General features: G+C 52.1%; 4 protein-coding genes across 4 annotated transcripts; 1 reads left to right on the top strand and 3 right to left on the bottom strand.

Moving 5' to 3' along the window:
* Window positions 1–1216: 1216 nt before the first annotated feature.
* On the bottom strand, window positions 1217–2921 carry J4E90_008284 (uncharacterized protein; the record flags this gene model as incomplete). Its single annotated transcript, XM_051437813.1, has 2 exons — window positions 1217–2870; window positions 2914–2921. The coding sequence occupies 2 exons, from the start codon at window positions 2919–2921 to the stop codon at window positions 1217–1219; spliced, it is 1662 nt and encodes a 553-aa protein (XP_051288624.1).
* A 1596-nt stretch (window positions 2922–4517) lies between these two features.
* J4E90_008283 (uncharacterized protein) lies at window positions 4518–5987 on the top strand (the record flags this gene model as incomplete). The annotated part of the gene is made up of 2 exons (XM_051437812.1): window positions 4518–4525; window positions 4604–5987. 2 exons carry the CDS (start codon window positions 4518–4520, stop codon window positions 5985–5987), a joined length of 1392 nt encoding a protein of 463 aa, XP_051288623.1.
* Window positions 5988–12402: 6415 nt separating this feature from the next.
* On the bottom strand, window positions 12403–14016 carry J4E90_008282 (uncharacterized protein; the record flags this gene model as incomplete). The annotated part of the gene is made up of 3 exons (XM_051437811.1): window positions 12403–12571; window positions 12622–13070; window positions 13159–14016. The coding sequence occupies 3 exons, from the start codon at window positions 14014–14016 to the stop codon at window positions 12403–12405; spliced, it is 1476 nt and encodes a 491-aa protein (XP_051288622.1).
* A 690-nt stretch (window positions 14017–14706) lies between these two features.
* Window positions 14707–15744, bottom strand: J4E90_008281 (uncharacterized protein; the record flags this gene model as incomplete). Its single annotated transcript, XM_051437810.1, has 1 exon — window positions 14707–15744. One exon carries the CDS (start codon window positions 15742–15744, stop codon window positions 14707–14709), a length of 1038 nt encoding a protein of 345 aa, XP_051288621.1.
* Window positions 15745–17302: the final 1558 nt, after the last annotated feature.

Raw genomic sequence — 17302 nt, 5'->3', positions numbered from 1 at the left:
CTGTCGTCGCTATGCAATGAAGCAAGAATACACGCTGTTCCTACGGGGCTGGTGCATGCAAGAGAGGTTTCTGGCTCGTCGAATCATCCATTTCCTGCCAGATGAGATCCTTTTTGAGTGTGAGCATGAGCGAGAATGCGAGTGTGGCGCGGCCAGCAAGAAGGAATCGATGATACGGCGCCTTGGTCATGGATATAGAGCGTTTGCGGACCTGCGAGCTGCCCCAGAGATGGAAGGAACTTTCGCGTTGGAATGGATGGAGATAGTACATGACTACAGCAAGATGGAACTTACCTACGGACAAGATTCACTACCCGCGCTTTCCGGAGTGGCAGCATGTATGGAACATTTGAAGCCCGGGAAGTACATCGCAGGACTCTGGGAACATCGCATCGTGTATCAACTGGGGTGGTATGTTAACACAAGTACAAGACGTTGGAAACACCCCGAGGATGTTGATATCTTGGGCCCTACGTTCTCATGGAGCTCACACGTGCATAGTGTAAACATCATAGAACCTCCTGATGATGCGCAATTTATATGTACCTTGGAAAGTTTCCAAGTCCACCCAGCTACGTCCAATCCTTACGGACCAGTTCTGCACGCATCCCTTTGTCTCCGCGGCTGGGTAGTACCCGGACATCAAATGATTATGCGGTTACCGACGTATGGGATTGACGGCGATAAGAGAAAGGTCTTCGTGTACCTCGATTCGGGATATAGCTTCGACGCTTTTGAACCATACCCGCCCGTTTATAGCGCTTTAACCTATGAGGGGTTGCAAGATAAGATCGCATGGAAGTCGGTGGTCTGTTTCGGTTTATGGAAGGGGTCTGAACACGGCAGTGATCTTGACGCGCTTATACTGCAGCCCACAAATAACGGGAAGAGCGAGTACGTTAGAATTGGGTTAGTTGCTGGGTTAGACAGCTGTTGGTTTGAAGAAAATGCGGTAGCAAGCACGGTTACCTTAGTCTAGCTAAACAATTGGCAATGGCATCGCCCAGAACATACAACGCGTCCCAACTGCACTAGAAATAGCAAAGTATAGGCTCGGCTCGGCGCTCGGGCTCTGTTCCCCATTATCATCTAACCTACCTAATCGCGAGCAGGCTACGGGTGGCCCTACACCTTACACTTATCCCTCATATGTATACAAATACCGTTGCTTGTAACACTGACTAGACGAATTCAGAATACGTCCCAATTGCACTTATCAACGTGCTCTTCCGTCCCTTCTTCGCCCATGACCACCATTTCGCGGTCCACGCGGCGGCTCCCTTTGCGGTATCTCACCACTAGACCACCTACCCTGCTCATCTCTCAAGTCGACCCAGCGTTCATCCAACCCCTTAGCCACAGCCTTATCCCTGCGTTCTTTACCCGCCACTTTGTCCGTCACGCCGTCCTGAACCAACAACTGCATACCTAACCCCTCCTCGGTACCTTGTTCATACATGCCCAGATTCAATGCGCCACCATCCGAATTGTACGAAGCGCGGACGTCGACTACACCAGCACTGTGACGGATAAGAGAGTGGGAGAGCATGGGATCTGGATAGGCATCCGCGACACCATGGAATGTAAGATTCTCGACAACACCCTCGAGACCGGCATAAAGGTTCTGGGAAGTGGATGATGGGATCGAGAGACTGTACACGGGTGAATCTCCTCGCAAGCGGGAGTAGTCGGTGCGATACGCCGTGCGTGAGGGAGTGGTGCGGGGAGTCAGGTAGAGATTCCAGCCGCCACTCACTACTGGAGTCTGGCTCTTCAGCCCATCAACGATGGTGTTGGTGGCTGAGTCTCGTGACAATGCTTTGTTTGTTGGCTTGGGCTTCTTGTCGGATAATGAGATGGCGTGGTACGAATGCGAGCCTGAAAGGCGCAAGTCGAACACTTTAATCATGCTGTGTAGAGCTACACCTGCTACGAAGCGTTCTCGCCCTTGTGCGGCAAGAGAGTACACTGCCGAATCGTTCGTTGGATCCCAGAAGATCTGTTCGAAGCCGCGTGGTGAACGCATATCGTGCAGCCTAACGATGCCGTCATAGCCGCCAGACAGGAAAGTGTGGCCTGCTTCCGACGCGCCCGGTGATGTGCTGGGTAATGGGAGTATAGAATAAACCGCCGTATGATTTGAATGCGCCAGGCTCTCGCTGGCTACATTGAAGCGACGCAAAGGCTCTGATACAAAGCCTTCGGGCCCAATGTGGTAGACCTCGATAGGTTCGGCGTGGGGACCCCATCCAACGGCGACAGCATCATCGCTTATAAACTCGCATGACCATATTTTACGTTGTGGTTTCCCGTCTAATACGGCCTTCGTCGTGGAAGAGGGCTTAATTGCTTGATCCGAGAACTTGTGTCGATCGACAGGGTAAACCGCTAGCGATGTATCCGAAAGTGCGGTAGCCAGCAAGGGCGTGCTCGACGACGATATGGAAAGATCAGCGATGGCGCGTTTTCTGGTTTCATCAAAGACATCAGGACGGTCAGTATTGTAGTGTTGCACTCGCGTCTCTTCAAAATCAGGGCTGGCGCTGAGTACCGATAGCTGGCCTGATGCCGTCCCAAAGACGATGTCTTCGGAGGCTAAATCCCGTTGATGCGGACGGAGCAACTTCAAGTTGACGATGTCGTCACGACCTTCAGAGCTTTCTGGGATCTTGTACGTGAACCACGTATTTAAGTGTCTGAACGCGTCATACCTCCACGTCTGGTCAGGCGCCTGGTCGAGCCCCTCTTCGCGTTGTCTGATCTTCTCGATGTTCGCACCCGTCTCTTTAGTCCGCATAATAATCTGCGTACCAGCAGACCACGCCAATACTTCTTTTCTTTCTCCCCACGATCCATATGTCTCTTCGTAGCTGTCAATGCTAGGTTGATAGCCCATTGTCTGACCCTGTGGACCTCTCCATCTTTCGGCTCGCCAGGTGTTCATGCTCATCGTCTTCTCCGTTGGTTCTAGGTACCTCGCGATCAGGCCTCTTCGATCCCAGTTCCGGCATAGTGTTGTCACGCCGTGGACGGCGTTGTAGGCATCCGCGTCCAGACCGCTCAGGCCAAAGCGGCCTCTAAGCAAAGCTTTCCATCCATCGAGCTTTGCGAACTCGCTCAACCGGCGGCTTGCCAAAGAGAGGTAAAGTAGATCCCGCGGTCGTTCAAGATGGCTCGTTATCAACGAGAGAATCTCATTCGGCAGCGTGTCGATAGTCGCCATGCTGTGGTCGCCCTCCTATACTTTTGCTCAAGGCTTGGACGACTAATAATGTAATGTTGATATTTGAAGTGTCAGTAATCAGTCGAACGATCGCAGGGTCGGCATGTTGGCGTTTGTAGGGCTCATGTTTGCTGGGCGGAAAAGTGAATGCCTAGGTGTCTCATCGGACGATGACGACAGAGTTCTCGCTTGGTGGCGTTTGCACTAGCCACATGTGAGCCGAAAGGTCTGAGGAGTCATCGATCATGGCGACAACAAGGCCACTTTGTGACTCTTCTTCGTATACTGCACGCCTAATTCGGACGACATCAGCTCAACCCAAAGCGGTTGTGCAGTCAGGAGACGATATCGTTTTCGTACCTGACATTGAACTGCGCCGCTCAGCATCCGCGCCCCAAATTAGCCGGCATCCTTCATCAGGGACCGCCACACTACTCGCTGGCCGCGTTTCCCCTGGCATCAAAACGCGCTATCGCACCGTTGAGATCACGGCTGCGACTGATGGCTCGTTCTCGCGACGACGCCGAGCCGTTGTTGTTGTTGGAATCCCGCACTGTCAGCACGCCCTGTTGATCGCGGTGCAACTCTCGCCAGACAGCCCCATCGCGCCCCAAGCTCGCGGTATCTTCTCGGGTCCAGGGCCATCCCTATAACCAGGCCATCCACCTCCGCGGATTGCCGCTGATGACTTCCTTGTTGTGTTCTGTCTTGTGACAATCATCCGCAAGTGCCAACCTTAATCCTGGTTGTTTCTGACTAAATGCGCGGGGTCTCGCGAGCGTTGCCGTCAGTCGCAACAATTCCTGACAGTCAGACACTTGTTCAGCAATCCGGCGCCGCCCAATCGATCCACGACATTTGTTTTGCTGCGACGCGACGCGACGCTATCGCGCCATGGCGGACGATGAGAAAAGGGTGTTCGCCTTAATTAGCGCCATCGGCACGATTCGCGATCAGCTGCGACAGAACATCGACGGCTTGCGACATATCCACAATCGTTGGAGAGATAGCGATGGCTCTTCCATCAACCTCATCGCGCAACTAACAGCATTGAAGTCTAGTCTCGGTAACATCCTGGACTGGCTCAATTATGCTATTAGCGACCTCCATCCACAACTGGTATCCGACTTGGACGTACTAGCGCATTCTTGTGGGCTGCTGGTACGCCATGTAGATGCCCTGAATGCGCGTCTGGACTACCGGGACCATGGTGCTGTCGATGTCGCTTCCAAATTAAAATACAGCGTCGCTAGTAGATCTATGGAGCGATTGCAGCAGGTTGCGCAACGACAGAATGACGCCGTGAACTTGTTACTTGCGGCATGCCAATGGTGAGCTGCTAACCCACCCCTACGTACAACTGATTCTAATGCCTCTCAGTACTGCACAAGCGCAACGAAAGATCCTGCTTCATAAGAGCCGCCAGATCAGGAAGGAAGATGCGGCAAATCTGAGGACCCTCACCCAATCCTCGAAATTAAACGGCGCTTGCATTACAAGCCTTGCGCAATTATCGCGATTCATCCAATGGCTGAGACTATTGTTCCACATGAAGATTGCGCGGAACGATTTCGATGGAACGATCACACCATCGGACGAAGAGTACGAGCATATGGCAGCAATCAACCGGTCCGAAGCAATAGATCGCGCTTTGGAGAGAGAAGCTACTAACCTTCGGCACGAGACTAAGCTGGTCCTTGTAGGCAATCCACAGGGTGGCAAAGAGCTGATAATGCATCAGCTGAAAGTGCAGTTCGCCGAAGGTTATGATAAGACGGAAGAACGATTGAAGTACCGCCCCGCAGTTTACCAAGTTGTAAGGTCGCTCATATCGTCGATCACGAACTTACTCACAGAAACTGGCGTTACGCTCTCTGCCGAACTGACCCACGACTTCGCCATTTTGTTGCACGAGCTAGACGCCAGGGAGGAAGGCATATCGTCTGACGCCGTCAAGGCAATCACCAGAATCTGGTCCTGTCCCGAATTCTCCAAACTATACGTCCGGAACTTCGAGATTGTATTTCCACAGTACGCGCCATACTTCGTGCAAGAAGCACCACGCATAGCCGAGGAAGATTATGTCCCCAGCGAGGCTGACATCATTCGCCTAACCCGATCTGGTGGTGGCATCAACGAAACACGCTTCAACTGGGACGAGCTAGATATCCACCTCTTCAACATCAAAGGCTACGTCCCTCAACACTTCAAGGAGCGCTGGTACCATCAACTCGAAGACGCGACTGCCGTCATCTTCACTGTTGACGTATCCCTCTACAACAAGCCCAGCCCCGAACGGCCCTCCGAATCCATCCTAGTCCACGAATTTGAAGGCTTCGAACAATGGGTCAATCGTCCCGGTTTCGCCAAATCTACCATCATCCTCATCCTCAACAACTTTACCCGCTTCGTCAGCAAAATGGCCTACGCACCCTTGGAGAAGCTTTTCCCCGATTACGTCCGCAACGAATCCGATCCGGAGTTGAGTGCACGTCAATACATTCTCCGGCGTTTCAAGAACATGAACCATCAGTGTCTTTCGATATATTCTTTCTGGGTCGATTTGGATTCGAGCGATAATCAGCATTTGTACGGTGCGCTTAAGAAGACACTGAGCCAGGTTCAGGCGAGGAAGGCGCAGGAACAGGCTTGGTGTGAGGGGCTCTCGGCTGCGACAGAGTCGGATAGGCCGTCCACAAATGGGCTGTCGGTTGCGTTGAGTCCGACAAGGAGTCGAAGTCGGAGTGGGGGGAGGAAGAAGTAGGAGAAGGATCGAGCGAGGGTTGTCAGATTGATGCAGTTTGGCTGGGTAAATGGACTGGTTGGATATGTCGTCGAGGCGGCGCGTCGGAATAAGTGTGACCAGGGTAATGGCTTGGGATTTACTGTTCGGATTTGGCGTTTCTGGGTTCGAAGATACCATGGTACAGGTTGTTTACATATAGAGAGCTCCGTCTCATAATCATCACCGACATCTCCTTTGTATTTCAACGAGAGGTTGAATGGCAGATAGTTAGTCAACAATCCTGAACTGTTGTCTCCGAAGATAATACTGTTGAGTTGTAGTATGAAGGACGCCTGGTCTGATTTCGCGCTGGTCCTTGGCTCTGGTGGTCTCCTTGGTGTAGAGTCTAAAGTTACTTGCGCTGCTCCCTATTAATACAGCAGCGTGCCAATGTAGCATCCCTCAGCCTCATGCGATCACCCAGTCACTGCTCCGTCTCCTTGTAGGTCTGCACGCTGCTGCTATATGTACTATTTGGGCAATTGCGGCTGTGCTTCGTTGATTGGCTACTTCTCTCCTGTTTGGCACTAGTCAATATCCACTCTATTTCCGGAATGCGCATCTCCATCTCCCTGCATCGCAACCTCTAACATCTGTCGTGCTCCCATTTCTCGTCAACCCTACCTGGATAGGCCTGCTCTATGATGTGGGTAAAGAGAATAAGGCGTCCAGTTCGGCGTTCAATCGCGCCCATGCCCCTACCGCCAATGATCGAGATGATCTCGCAGTTTGATTCCGGTTTCCGATACGGTGGGGGCCAGCCTTGTGATGCGGCAGGGCTGTTAGGTGTTACTCTGTGGCTTCGGGCGGGACAGCGCGACACCGCTGATAGGGTCCGCTCCGCCTGACAAGGCTTGCTTGTGTTAGTAGGCTGCATATGAGAGGTCGCCGTCCATCTGGTGGCTGCAGGCGGGCCACCGGTCAGCCATGTCGGAAGATTGGTGGCCGCCCCGCAACCTTCAAGTCGCCGACGTCTCAACTACTATGCGCTCGACTTTGAGTTCATAGTTCCCGTGTTCCCAAGCTCTTTCTCTTGAAACGTTCGTTCTTACGCTCCGTTCGACTTCCCATCAACATCAAGCATGGTGGTATCCAGCATAGCCATTGTTACCGACCTTGCGCAATGGAGCAGTTCAGGTCCATCCGGCGATCCTCCTCCTCTGACAACCAGATATGATCCTAGCCCGGGATGCGCGACCCAATGGGTACACAATCCTGTCAATACCACCAACATCCGAAGCGGAGACAATAACCTTGTCTGGCAATCCACAAACGGAAACCCGGGTGGTCGGACGGGTATCGCAAGCCTTCTATCAGCGAACTACTGGAAGTCTTGCCGCCCTTTCCTCCAGCCGATAGATCAGCCTTATTACAGCCCGGGGATATGTACAAGACAACAAACGATAGCTGGTATCGAGGAGCAGCGCTTTGGCAGCTCGCGAAGGTGGAAAGGATGGTGTTGCGACAGGTTGTTTGCCCACGGCTGAATCCGAATCTCTAAACCCGGGCTTACGTATCCACCAGGGGAATGTCCATGACAGTTCTTGGACAGGACTGCGAAGGCGAATTTTCGACACCTAGGACTGCGCTCGCAAATTTCACGACGACAATTATAGACCAGTGGGATAGGACTCAAATCGTCTCTGGCATTGACACAGCAACGAGGTTTTGTACAAGGTCAGGGGGTTCCCAGACCTGCGCGGATCAGACGACGCTGCAGAGGCCGACTGTGTTATCTTCTGGTATGGCTTTTGCTACTCCCTTCGGGGTGTATTGGGAAGAGAAGGATTTGTCGAACTTTCCTACCGAGTATGCTTCGTCACTCGCGTCCCTGGTTGACACTACATTTGGAGGCAACAATACGACTGCCGATCCATCTCCAGACTCAAAAGACGATGGCTTAAGTCCTGGCGCTATAGCTGGTATAGCCGTCGGGATAGGCTTATTCGTTATTATTGGTGTCGTCATCCTCTTGTTCTTAAGGCGAAGGAAAAAGCAGCAGAGAAAACGCCTTCAGCAGCCGAACGAGGCGGAGATGGATGGGAACTCGCAAGGGTTCATGCACCCTACGGACACTAAATGGAGGGCTGAGGCGGATGGAAGGTCGGTGCCCGTCGAAGCTGGGACGGGAGGTGTGGTGCCGCGGTCGCCGGTGGAGTTGGATAGCACGCAGCGGGTGAGAGACCGTTGAGGATGCAGAAAAGAGAGAGACACTATAACGAATCTGTCGCGCTAACGAAGATCGCAATCGAGCGATGGCCGTCGTTTTCTTGGCTCACTGTTGCTTGTGTGCCTGTCTTGCATGCGACAAGGCTGCAGGTACTCTGTCATAGTATTGGGTGTGTGTGGTACACATGCCGCTGTAGCCGCTGCGTGGCATGCACACATCGGCGCCGAAGGACTACGCCGCATCATGCGGCGTAGCAACTCTACCAATCAACCTCACAATTCGATGCCCGTCACCTCTCCACATCTGGATCAAAGTTCTGTGCCGCTGGCAGAGCTCTTTAAGATCCGTTCTTCCCTGAAATCAGCGTCAACTTATTCTACCTTCGAGATACCGTCGTTATGGCGACTGTTTCAACCATACCAAAGTCTGATTGGAGATACCAAACTGCTCCAACGAATTTGCCCCCACTATTGACCGTCTTTACGCCCCCAGGGGAATGTTCAACGCGCTGGATCTACGACGACACCAGTTCATCTGCAATCTACAGCGGAAGGGCTGTTTTTTAATACTATACTGATGCTGTTGCCGAATCCTATTACTATGAATGCAATCCGTATCGGCAGGAGCAGACCACGCCGCTGTACAGCCCAGGAGTTTGTGGGGATAGTCAACAACCCGCTGAGGTAGATGAGATTCGCTTGGACTATGTCTATTGGTTAGCATACTGTTGTCCCAGGTACGCTACCCATGCTCTCAAAGGGTCTATAACTCCTACCCCGCGGACACGCGCTTACATGAATGCAAATTAGCGATATGTCTTATCGTTTTGTGGAACGCGAAGGCTGGTTCTGCGAGAAAACCTTTTCGGAGACGACAACTGTACTTAGCCGATTCACCACCACTACAACCAACGACGTTGCGGTTGGGGGAACATCCGTCGTCACGCTGATCGACACCACTGTGCAGGTCTGCAGCTCTAGCCCATGCTCTACTATTACTTTCAACAGTAAGACGGTGTTGACTGCAGGTACGGCTCGAGCGAAACCAACCGTCGTTTTCTGGCAGTCTAGCGACCTCGCCCTATTCCCGAGGGACTATGCATCTTCTATTGCAGCGGTGATTGGTGTTTCATTCGACGGCTCCGCAGCGCCCTCTTCAATACCATCCATCACCTCGCAAGATGCAGACTCCGGACCATCGACTTCGTCTCCGCCCATCACATCACAAAATACGAACCCCGGCTTAAGTCCAGGTGCCAAAGCTGGTATTGGAGTTGGGGTGGGTATCTTCGTTATACTAGGTGTCGTGTTCTTCTTATTCCTATGGCGAAGGCGGAAACAGCAACGACAACAGAAGCAAGATGCACAGCAACCAGAGCAGGAGCCCTCGGGCGAGATTGGGGTATCGGAGATGGATGGTGATGCGAACGGATCGAAACGCTTTTTGAGTGGCCATTGGAGGGCTGAGACGGAAGCACCGTCGGCTCCAGTCGAGGCTGGATCGACGAGTGTGCATATCATACCCGGACCACCTGTAGAACTCGACGCTACACATACGAGAGGAGGAGAATGATGGCTACGCAAACTCATGTGGAGTATTATATAGAAAGGAAATGTTTGTATAAGAAAGAGATGGAACCAAAAAAGAACGTAGCCATCGGAAAGCCTCCACCTATGATCCGTCACTAGAGTATCCTTCGTCGAGTTCGTTCTCATCTTCGCTTGTGTCGTAAGTCTCTTCTTCCACCGTGTTGAAGCCATCGTCGTCGCCGCTTGCATCATCGCTTGCCACGTAACTTTCATCGTCGGAGCCACTTGCATAGCGCTGCCAATCGCTTTCACTTTCGTCAGAAACATCTCGTTCTAACTCTTCGATACGAATGCTCAATCGATCCAATTGTTGAGACAGCGAACTGGGAGAGCAGGTCCGTCTTGGTACCGTGTTCTCTCTCGCTAAATGCGGAATGATCTTTGAGCGAAGAGGCTTTCGTGACGTAGAGGGTATGTCAGGTATTCTCTCATTGGGTGGCTCGAGAGATTTCGCTCTTCTTCGTTGCTCGACCTGATGGCCGTCTGGAGCGAGAGACGTCGAGGGCTTTGGATGCAAGCGGACTTGAGTGATCCATCTGCATATCTCAGGTTTCACCCGGTCGTGCACCCATTTGCGCATGTTCTCGATCACAGCACGTAGCGCAAAGACACCCCAAGTAAGCTCCAATGAAGTTGCCCAAATGCAGCGCATCTCAATGTTGTGGCTGGTCTGACGCATGTTAGCTACTTGTGACGCTTGTATGGTAAGCTTCATACTCACTGGGTGTCTGAAGGTAAGCCAAAACCGAACGCTTGGACCAACACATGTGAAAGAGAAGATGACCAGAGCATCCTTACTTGGCTCGTTCACTCTCTCAGCCAGTCTTTCCCTCATCATGAGTGCTTCAGCAGACGCGTTTGCAGCTTGGCAATAACAAAATTTTGACTTATCACGCTTCCATTTACTGGTTTTGACTTCGACAACAGCCCAAGGAAAGCATGTTAGGTCTGCAGCGCCAATCGGTTGTGGTTTTTTAGGATCCCACTTGGCCAACGCAGATGTCGGTGACGAGATTAGGCTACATCCGGATGCCTTCCGGAGTTCGCTAAGGACAGGAAGCGTGAAGTTTTCGACTTTAGGGTCAAAACGGTGGAATTTTGACATCTTGTGTGAGGGATCGAAAACAGGGAATGAGTAGGTCACGTCCGGCTTCGGTCCAGTGCGCACTCGTATCACGCAATCATTCCTCGGGAAGCGTTCGTTCCAATGAACATCGGCATGCCTATCAAAGTTAGCCTGATTTGTGAGGCGCCACCGTATTGCTTACAGTTCCCATCGATCAAACAAAAAGCTAGAAGAAGTCAATGAAGAGACTTTGAAAGCATTACAAATGTGCATACCTGTGCTCGTCTGGAGTGCCATGTACCTCCATGTATGTTTTGAAGAAGCTCAATCCTAGGAACTCCGCCCATGCGGATTCCTTCTCGTTCCTCCCTCGAAGATATATCGCCCGTTCCTTGACTTTCCGACAATCTTCCAGTACTTTTGTCGTCTCTGCTGCTAGGCTGTCTTCTTCGTCAAAGCTCTCCTCGCGAAGATATTGATTCCTGTTGGGTTTCAATCTCCAGAGTGATTGCGATGCGATAGCCCCATCTTGACCTGAACGTTGGAACGTCTCGAGCTCGGCGACAAACTTCTTTCTTTTTTTCCTTGGGACTTTTGTGCGCAAAAATCTCATCTCCCAATGTATGGGACGGAGCCACTTAGGCAAAGAGTTCCTCTTGTGGACATGCTCATAGAAGTAAATGCCCTCATCTTCTAATATTTCCCGGGTCAAGTTGGGCTTTTTAGTGCCTTTGGAGGGAGACTGCATGTCTTGATGGCGTTTCGGGGTTAACTGTGTGCGCTGTACGGGAGTAGGTGGTAATGGGTAAAGCTTCACACCACGTTTGCGACGGACGACCGTGGTAAAGCAGAAAGTACGCTGGCTGAGTGTAGTTCTTTACGACTATGTTCTAACAGATCTTTTTATTTTGTATACTGGAAAGCATCAGGAGGCTGGGGCGCAGTACTTCGAGTATGCAAGGCTGAAACAGCTTTGGCGAAGCACCTGCCAGTTCAGCCTCCGCGCTCTCGCCCCCACGCTGCAGGAGTAACAGCACCGCTGTCGACTCGACCTCGTCTTCATTTCACCGATAGATAGCCCGTCTATCGCGTGCTGTTCAAGCTTTAACCGAGATGTTTGAAACATGGAGTAGTGTCAGGGTGAAGTAGAAGGATGGAAGATGAGGTTCCACGGCGGGAGACGGCTCTCCTCTCCTGCGGCCCGTGCGCAGGATCATAACGCTAACGTGTTATTGGGAGCTGCTCCGTCGATGCAACACCATTCAGCAACGTTTCCGGAAAGCAGCAACGAGAATAGTATACGAAGGATGCCTTGACACAGGTGATTGCATGGTTTGAGACGAGCGACGACGGATGCTACTTGGCGATGTTTCCGCATCCCACGCCCACGTGGCCATTATCGGATGATGTACTCATTAGAGCAACACATTTAGCGCAAGTGGTAGACAGGGTCGGAGATCAGTTTTCGATCTATCATGCGATAGTGTCACATCAACGTTAGTCAGAAGGGTGGCTATCGTCATTCCAGAAGGAGCTACATTTTGAATCGCATGTCTGCCTACGGCCTATTTACAGGGTGTAGCGGAAAAGAAGGCCAGGTCCATTGGCGACACCCTCCAAGCCCACAGCCTGGTCAGATTTGCGATTCAGCTTCTGCAGCCAGAAGCGTAGTATGAGCGATGCAGTTGCACAGCAAAGGAGCGCTACTGTCAAGACAATGCAGCCCATGCGGTAAAGGCTAAATCGTTGAGTTAGTGATTGTTCATCTGGGATATGGAGAAGACTTACGGTGCACTCCACGCGGGGTATAGGTAAGCAGTAGCGATGTTCGTCGCATTCGACACAGCCGTCGCTAGGGCAAGTGTAACAGCCCTCTTCGCCTTGGGCCGTGCGACTGTCGCCGAAACCCATGGCAAGATGAGCTGGAAAGCAGAGAAAGACCCCATCGCTTGTAGGAACATGGCAAAGTAGCGAGGTCCAGTCTGGTATGTTGACATGGAGATGATCTGGCCAACCGCAGAGATGACGCATGCGGCGACGATGTGGAAGCAATGCTCGCCGGAGCGCCCAGAGTGCCACGAATTCGCGACCGAGAAGATGAAGGCCAGGAAATAGGGTGGTGCTGTAAGCAAGAGAGTCTCGACGCGGGGAAAGCCAAGTGTCTGGACAATGGATGGGAAGAAGTAGGTGAAGCTCATGGATACGACGGCGCATGTCTGGATGAAGACGAGTAATGGCTAGAGGTGGCATTCGACGTTAGCAACGCGTACTGGTTTACGGATCTCGATTCTCGACACGCAATCATAAGATGAGAAAGATACGTACCACTTTCGGATCAGAGAAAGCCTGCTTCAGTCCAACGAAGACTGATTCGTTCACTTCATCTGCCACGCCATCGTTCTCGCGGTCGAGTCGCCACTGCGCCATAGCAGTCTCTTCGGGCGATAGGAAGGAGGTATTCGAAGGATAATTCGGAAGAAGCGCATATCCAGCAAAGGCCATGACGATCGTCAGAGCCCCCTCTAGAATGAAGATCCAGCGCCAACTCGGGTAGCCGCCCAGACCCTCCATGCCATCGACGATGCCCGCTGCGATCAATCCACCAAAGGCCGAAGACAGCGTGTATCCAGAGTAGAAAGTGGCGATACGACTTGGTAGCTCCTTCCGCGTGTACCAACATGAGAGGAAGAAGATACACCCAGGGAAGTACGGTGCTTCTGTTACACCGACCAGGAATCTTAAGGCGACTAGACCGGCGTGGTTTTGAACGAATCCTGTAGCGCCGGAAACAATACCCCAGATGATGACAACTGTCGGCAGGTAAAGCCTAGGCTTGAAGATGGAGAGGAGCATGTTCGACGGAATCATCATGGAGATGTAACCAGCCCACAGCACCATAACGGCAGTCTGATACTCGACATCGTCGATGCCCAGTGTGGCTTCCAGACCTCCGAGACGTGCGTTGGCAATGGCGTTTCGATCGAGCACGTTGAGCAGGAAGAGTACGATCAAGATGGGTAGGGCTCTGAAGTCGATCTTCCGCACGAGCTTCTTCTCGAGAGCAGTGAGCTGCTCAGGTGTGTGGTTTCGCAGGATCTCGGGGACGGAGTTGCGAGATTCATTTGTAGCTTCGATGTATTCGCACGCTACATCCTTCTCCAGAGAGTGCTTTTCAACGTCCATGGTGATGGATTAGTCAAGGTTTCGGGGTCGTGACGGTTGAGGGTGAAGCCAGACTGACGCTACCCCACGAACCTGGGGTAAACTGCATCTTATACTCTTACCCCGGATCCATATAGTCACCACGTCGTCGTCTTACCTGCTGGTGCTGGCTAGCTTAGTGTGGGATGAGATGCGGGGGTTCCCGCATCTAGCTATGTCTCCCGGCCGGGTAAGGTCGTCCATGCAAGTCGCACATGCATAGCAGGTGTCATGACCAGCCAAGTCTGGTGATCACGGCATTTTGGCCGAGACTTACTGAAATGACGCTTGCATGCTAAAGTATCGGTCTTTGAGCGAGTTGGCAATGATCTGGATGAGAGACGAGGGGAAGACCGGGGATGCGCCGATCACGGTGCTTTATGTATAGCCGAACAGGGTCGTGATGGAACGTGCCGACGGGCAGCATGTGCATTCAGTCACCGACAGTGCGTAAGGCTGTACTGTATGCGATATGGGTGTCATCATAGAACAAGATAGTTTGTGTAAGATAATAGTGGCCTGGCCAGTGACATGCAAAAGGAAGACCCCTGGCATGTATCTTTGCAGACGTAATAATCTCTGCGCGATGACTTGGACGTCATAAGAGAGCGCTGTCAAACATGGTAGCATAGTGGCTGTGTGAATCTTTCAAACGGATCGTGGTCTAGTATATTATGCTGCAACTTCTACAGTATTGGCTTGCACACTCTCAATCTTCTGGCTCGCCTGCTCAGTTCCCTTCACACTTTGTTTTGATGCGAAAGCCTCCACATAATCCCGAACAATCTGATCAAAACCAGTGTCTCTCACGAAGCCAAGGTCCAGAGCCTTAGTGTTGTCAAACTCAGCGGGCCATGAGTATAGGATCTTCTTGCACGTAGGTTCGTCCTTCATCTCAAGCAGATCAAGCTTATCACTACCTCCCACCCTCGCAAGAGAGTCCATCATATCCTGCACCGAGACGCCGATGCCGGGGAAGTTGAGGCAGCGATCAAACTTGGCGAGGTGATTGATTTCGAAGTCCGTGGCGGCGTAGACGAGGTTTTGAACTAGAATGCGAGGAGAGCAAAGCCAATGCCGCCATTGCTTATCCTCTAGCGGGATAACGCATTTGATGCCGTTCATCGGCTCGCGGATCATACCGCTGATAAATGAACTCGCTGCAGCAGTAGGCTTGCCCGGCCGTACCGAGACAGTGGGGAAGCGAAGCGAGATGCCATCGATGAAGCCGCGTCGTGTGTACTCGGTGATGAGGTACTCGCACATCATCTTCTCCGCGCCGTAGCTTGTCTCTGGTGTCGGCATCTGAGATTCTGTGACAGGCAGGGTGACGGAGTTGTTATATACTGCTTGACTTGATGCGTATATTACTCTCGCTCCTGGACATGTCTTCCGGATAGATTCGAGTAGTGCGCGAGTTGCGTCGAAGTTTGCTTTCATGCCTAGCTCGAAATCGGCTTCTGCGCCTGAGGACATGATGCCGTGGAAGACATAGACGGCTTCTATGTCCTTCGTGACGACAGAATCTGCTTCTGTACATAAGTCCGCCTTGATGGCTTGTGCTCGTATTGAGGATCGCGCATCTGATGGGATGGGTGGTTCGATGATGTCGGTGAGGATGAGAGAATGCGCTGCCTTCTCGTCGTCGAGCAGCTTCTTTGCTACGAGTTGACCGATGAAGCCGGCGGCACCTGTGATAAGAATGCGCATTGTGTTTTTGATGATCTGGGGTAGTGTGAGATGGCATGCGGCTCTGCCAAACAAACTTTACTCATATACGAATCGCGCTCTGCAACCATCGGAGCGGTGCTTCGGCCGACTGTATGCCCTCGTGATGCAGGCATGTTGCTCGCGAAACCTTCTCCCCTCGGTTCATTGTATCCGTAATGATTAGATGCTTGATAGCGTTGGTGGTGTCGGCAGCGGTTGCGGTTGTCAGAGGCTCGTCGCTGCCTGCGAGCCATCGGCGTTTCGCCGGGCCCACTTCTCCGCATTCACGTCGGTAGATCGACTAGCGAGGTACCTGCCGCGCCAATTGACAGCCTCGCGAACATTACAAACGTTCTCGATTTACTCGGGTTCTTAGCACGATCAAGTCATTAGTCCCTCTTGTGACAGTGTGCAAAAATGGCAGATAATGCCGTTCCCGTGGAGGAGATCAAGAAGCATGCCACTGAACAAGACTGTTGGATAGTAGTAGATGATGTAGTATGGGACATAACAGAGTTCATACCAAGTCATCCTGGGGGCAATGAGAGTGGGTGTTTTCTTGCATGTTCTATCAACCTTACCAAGCGTTGAAAAACATGCAGACAAAATTAGAACCTCTATTTCGATGCACCCATTTCAGAGTACCATCATGTTACGAAAGACGCAACTGACAGCTCCCAGTAATAACCAAACACGCCGGCCTCGACGCCTCCCTAGCCTACAACTCTGTCCACTCACCCACTTTGATATCCAAGACTCTCGCTCCAGGCAAACGCATCGGCAAAGTCTCGTCCTCAACACCCTCCTACGACCTGTTGAAACCACCCCCAACAGAATCGGCCCAACCCGTCCTATCAATCGCCTCAAAGCCGCCGCTCAGTAGTTTGATAAATAGCTACGACTTCGAAGCCGTCGCCGAAAAAGTTCTCGGTAAGAAAGCATGGGCCTTTTACTCCAGCGGCGCCACGAATCTGGTGACGCGGGATGCGAACAAGAGCATGTTTGATCGAATTTGGTTTCGACCGAGACTACTGAGGAACACCCGGCATGTTGATACGAGAACGAACATGTTAGGGCAGAGTGTGGATCTGCCGTTCTTTGTTAGTCCGGCTGCGATGGCGAGGTTGGCGCATCCGGAGGGGGAGAGGGCGTTGGCGAGGGGGTGTGAGGGGAGGGGGGTTGCACAGTGTGTATGTTGATATCTCCGTTTGCTGTGCGAGCTGGAAGACGGGAAGGTGGGAAAGATGATGTGCTAACGCGAGCTGCCAGATCTCAACAAACGCATCCTTCACCATGCAAGAAATAACAGGAAGTGTGAAAAAGGATTCCATACCCTTCTTCTTCCAACTCTACGTCAATAAAGACCGAATAGCATCTGAAGCTCTCCTCAAAGATGCGGAGAAGAATGGGATTAAGGGTGTGTGGTTCACGATCGACGGACCCGTGCAGGGGAAACGAGGTATGTCCTATCCCAGCACCCGGAGACTGATGCTAACCCCCTATTGTAGAAGGCGACGAGCGCGTAAAAGTCGAATCCGCAACCTTCGCCAAAGCCGCC

The sequence above is a fragment of the Alternaria incomplexa genome, assembly GCF_024043165.1.
Source record: "Alternaria incomplexa strain BMP 0042 chromosome Unknown scaffold_12, whole genome shotgun sequence".
Classification (NCBI taxonomy): Eukaryota; Fungi; Ascomycota; class Dothideomycetes; order Pleosporales; family Pleosporaceae; genus Alternaria; species Alternaria incomplexa.
The sequence above is the reverse complement of the archived record's forward strand: the minus strand, read 5'-3'. Positions and strand labels throughout refer to the sequence as shown.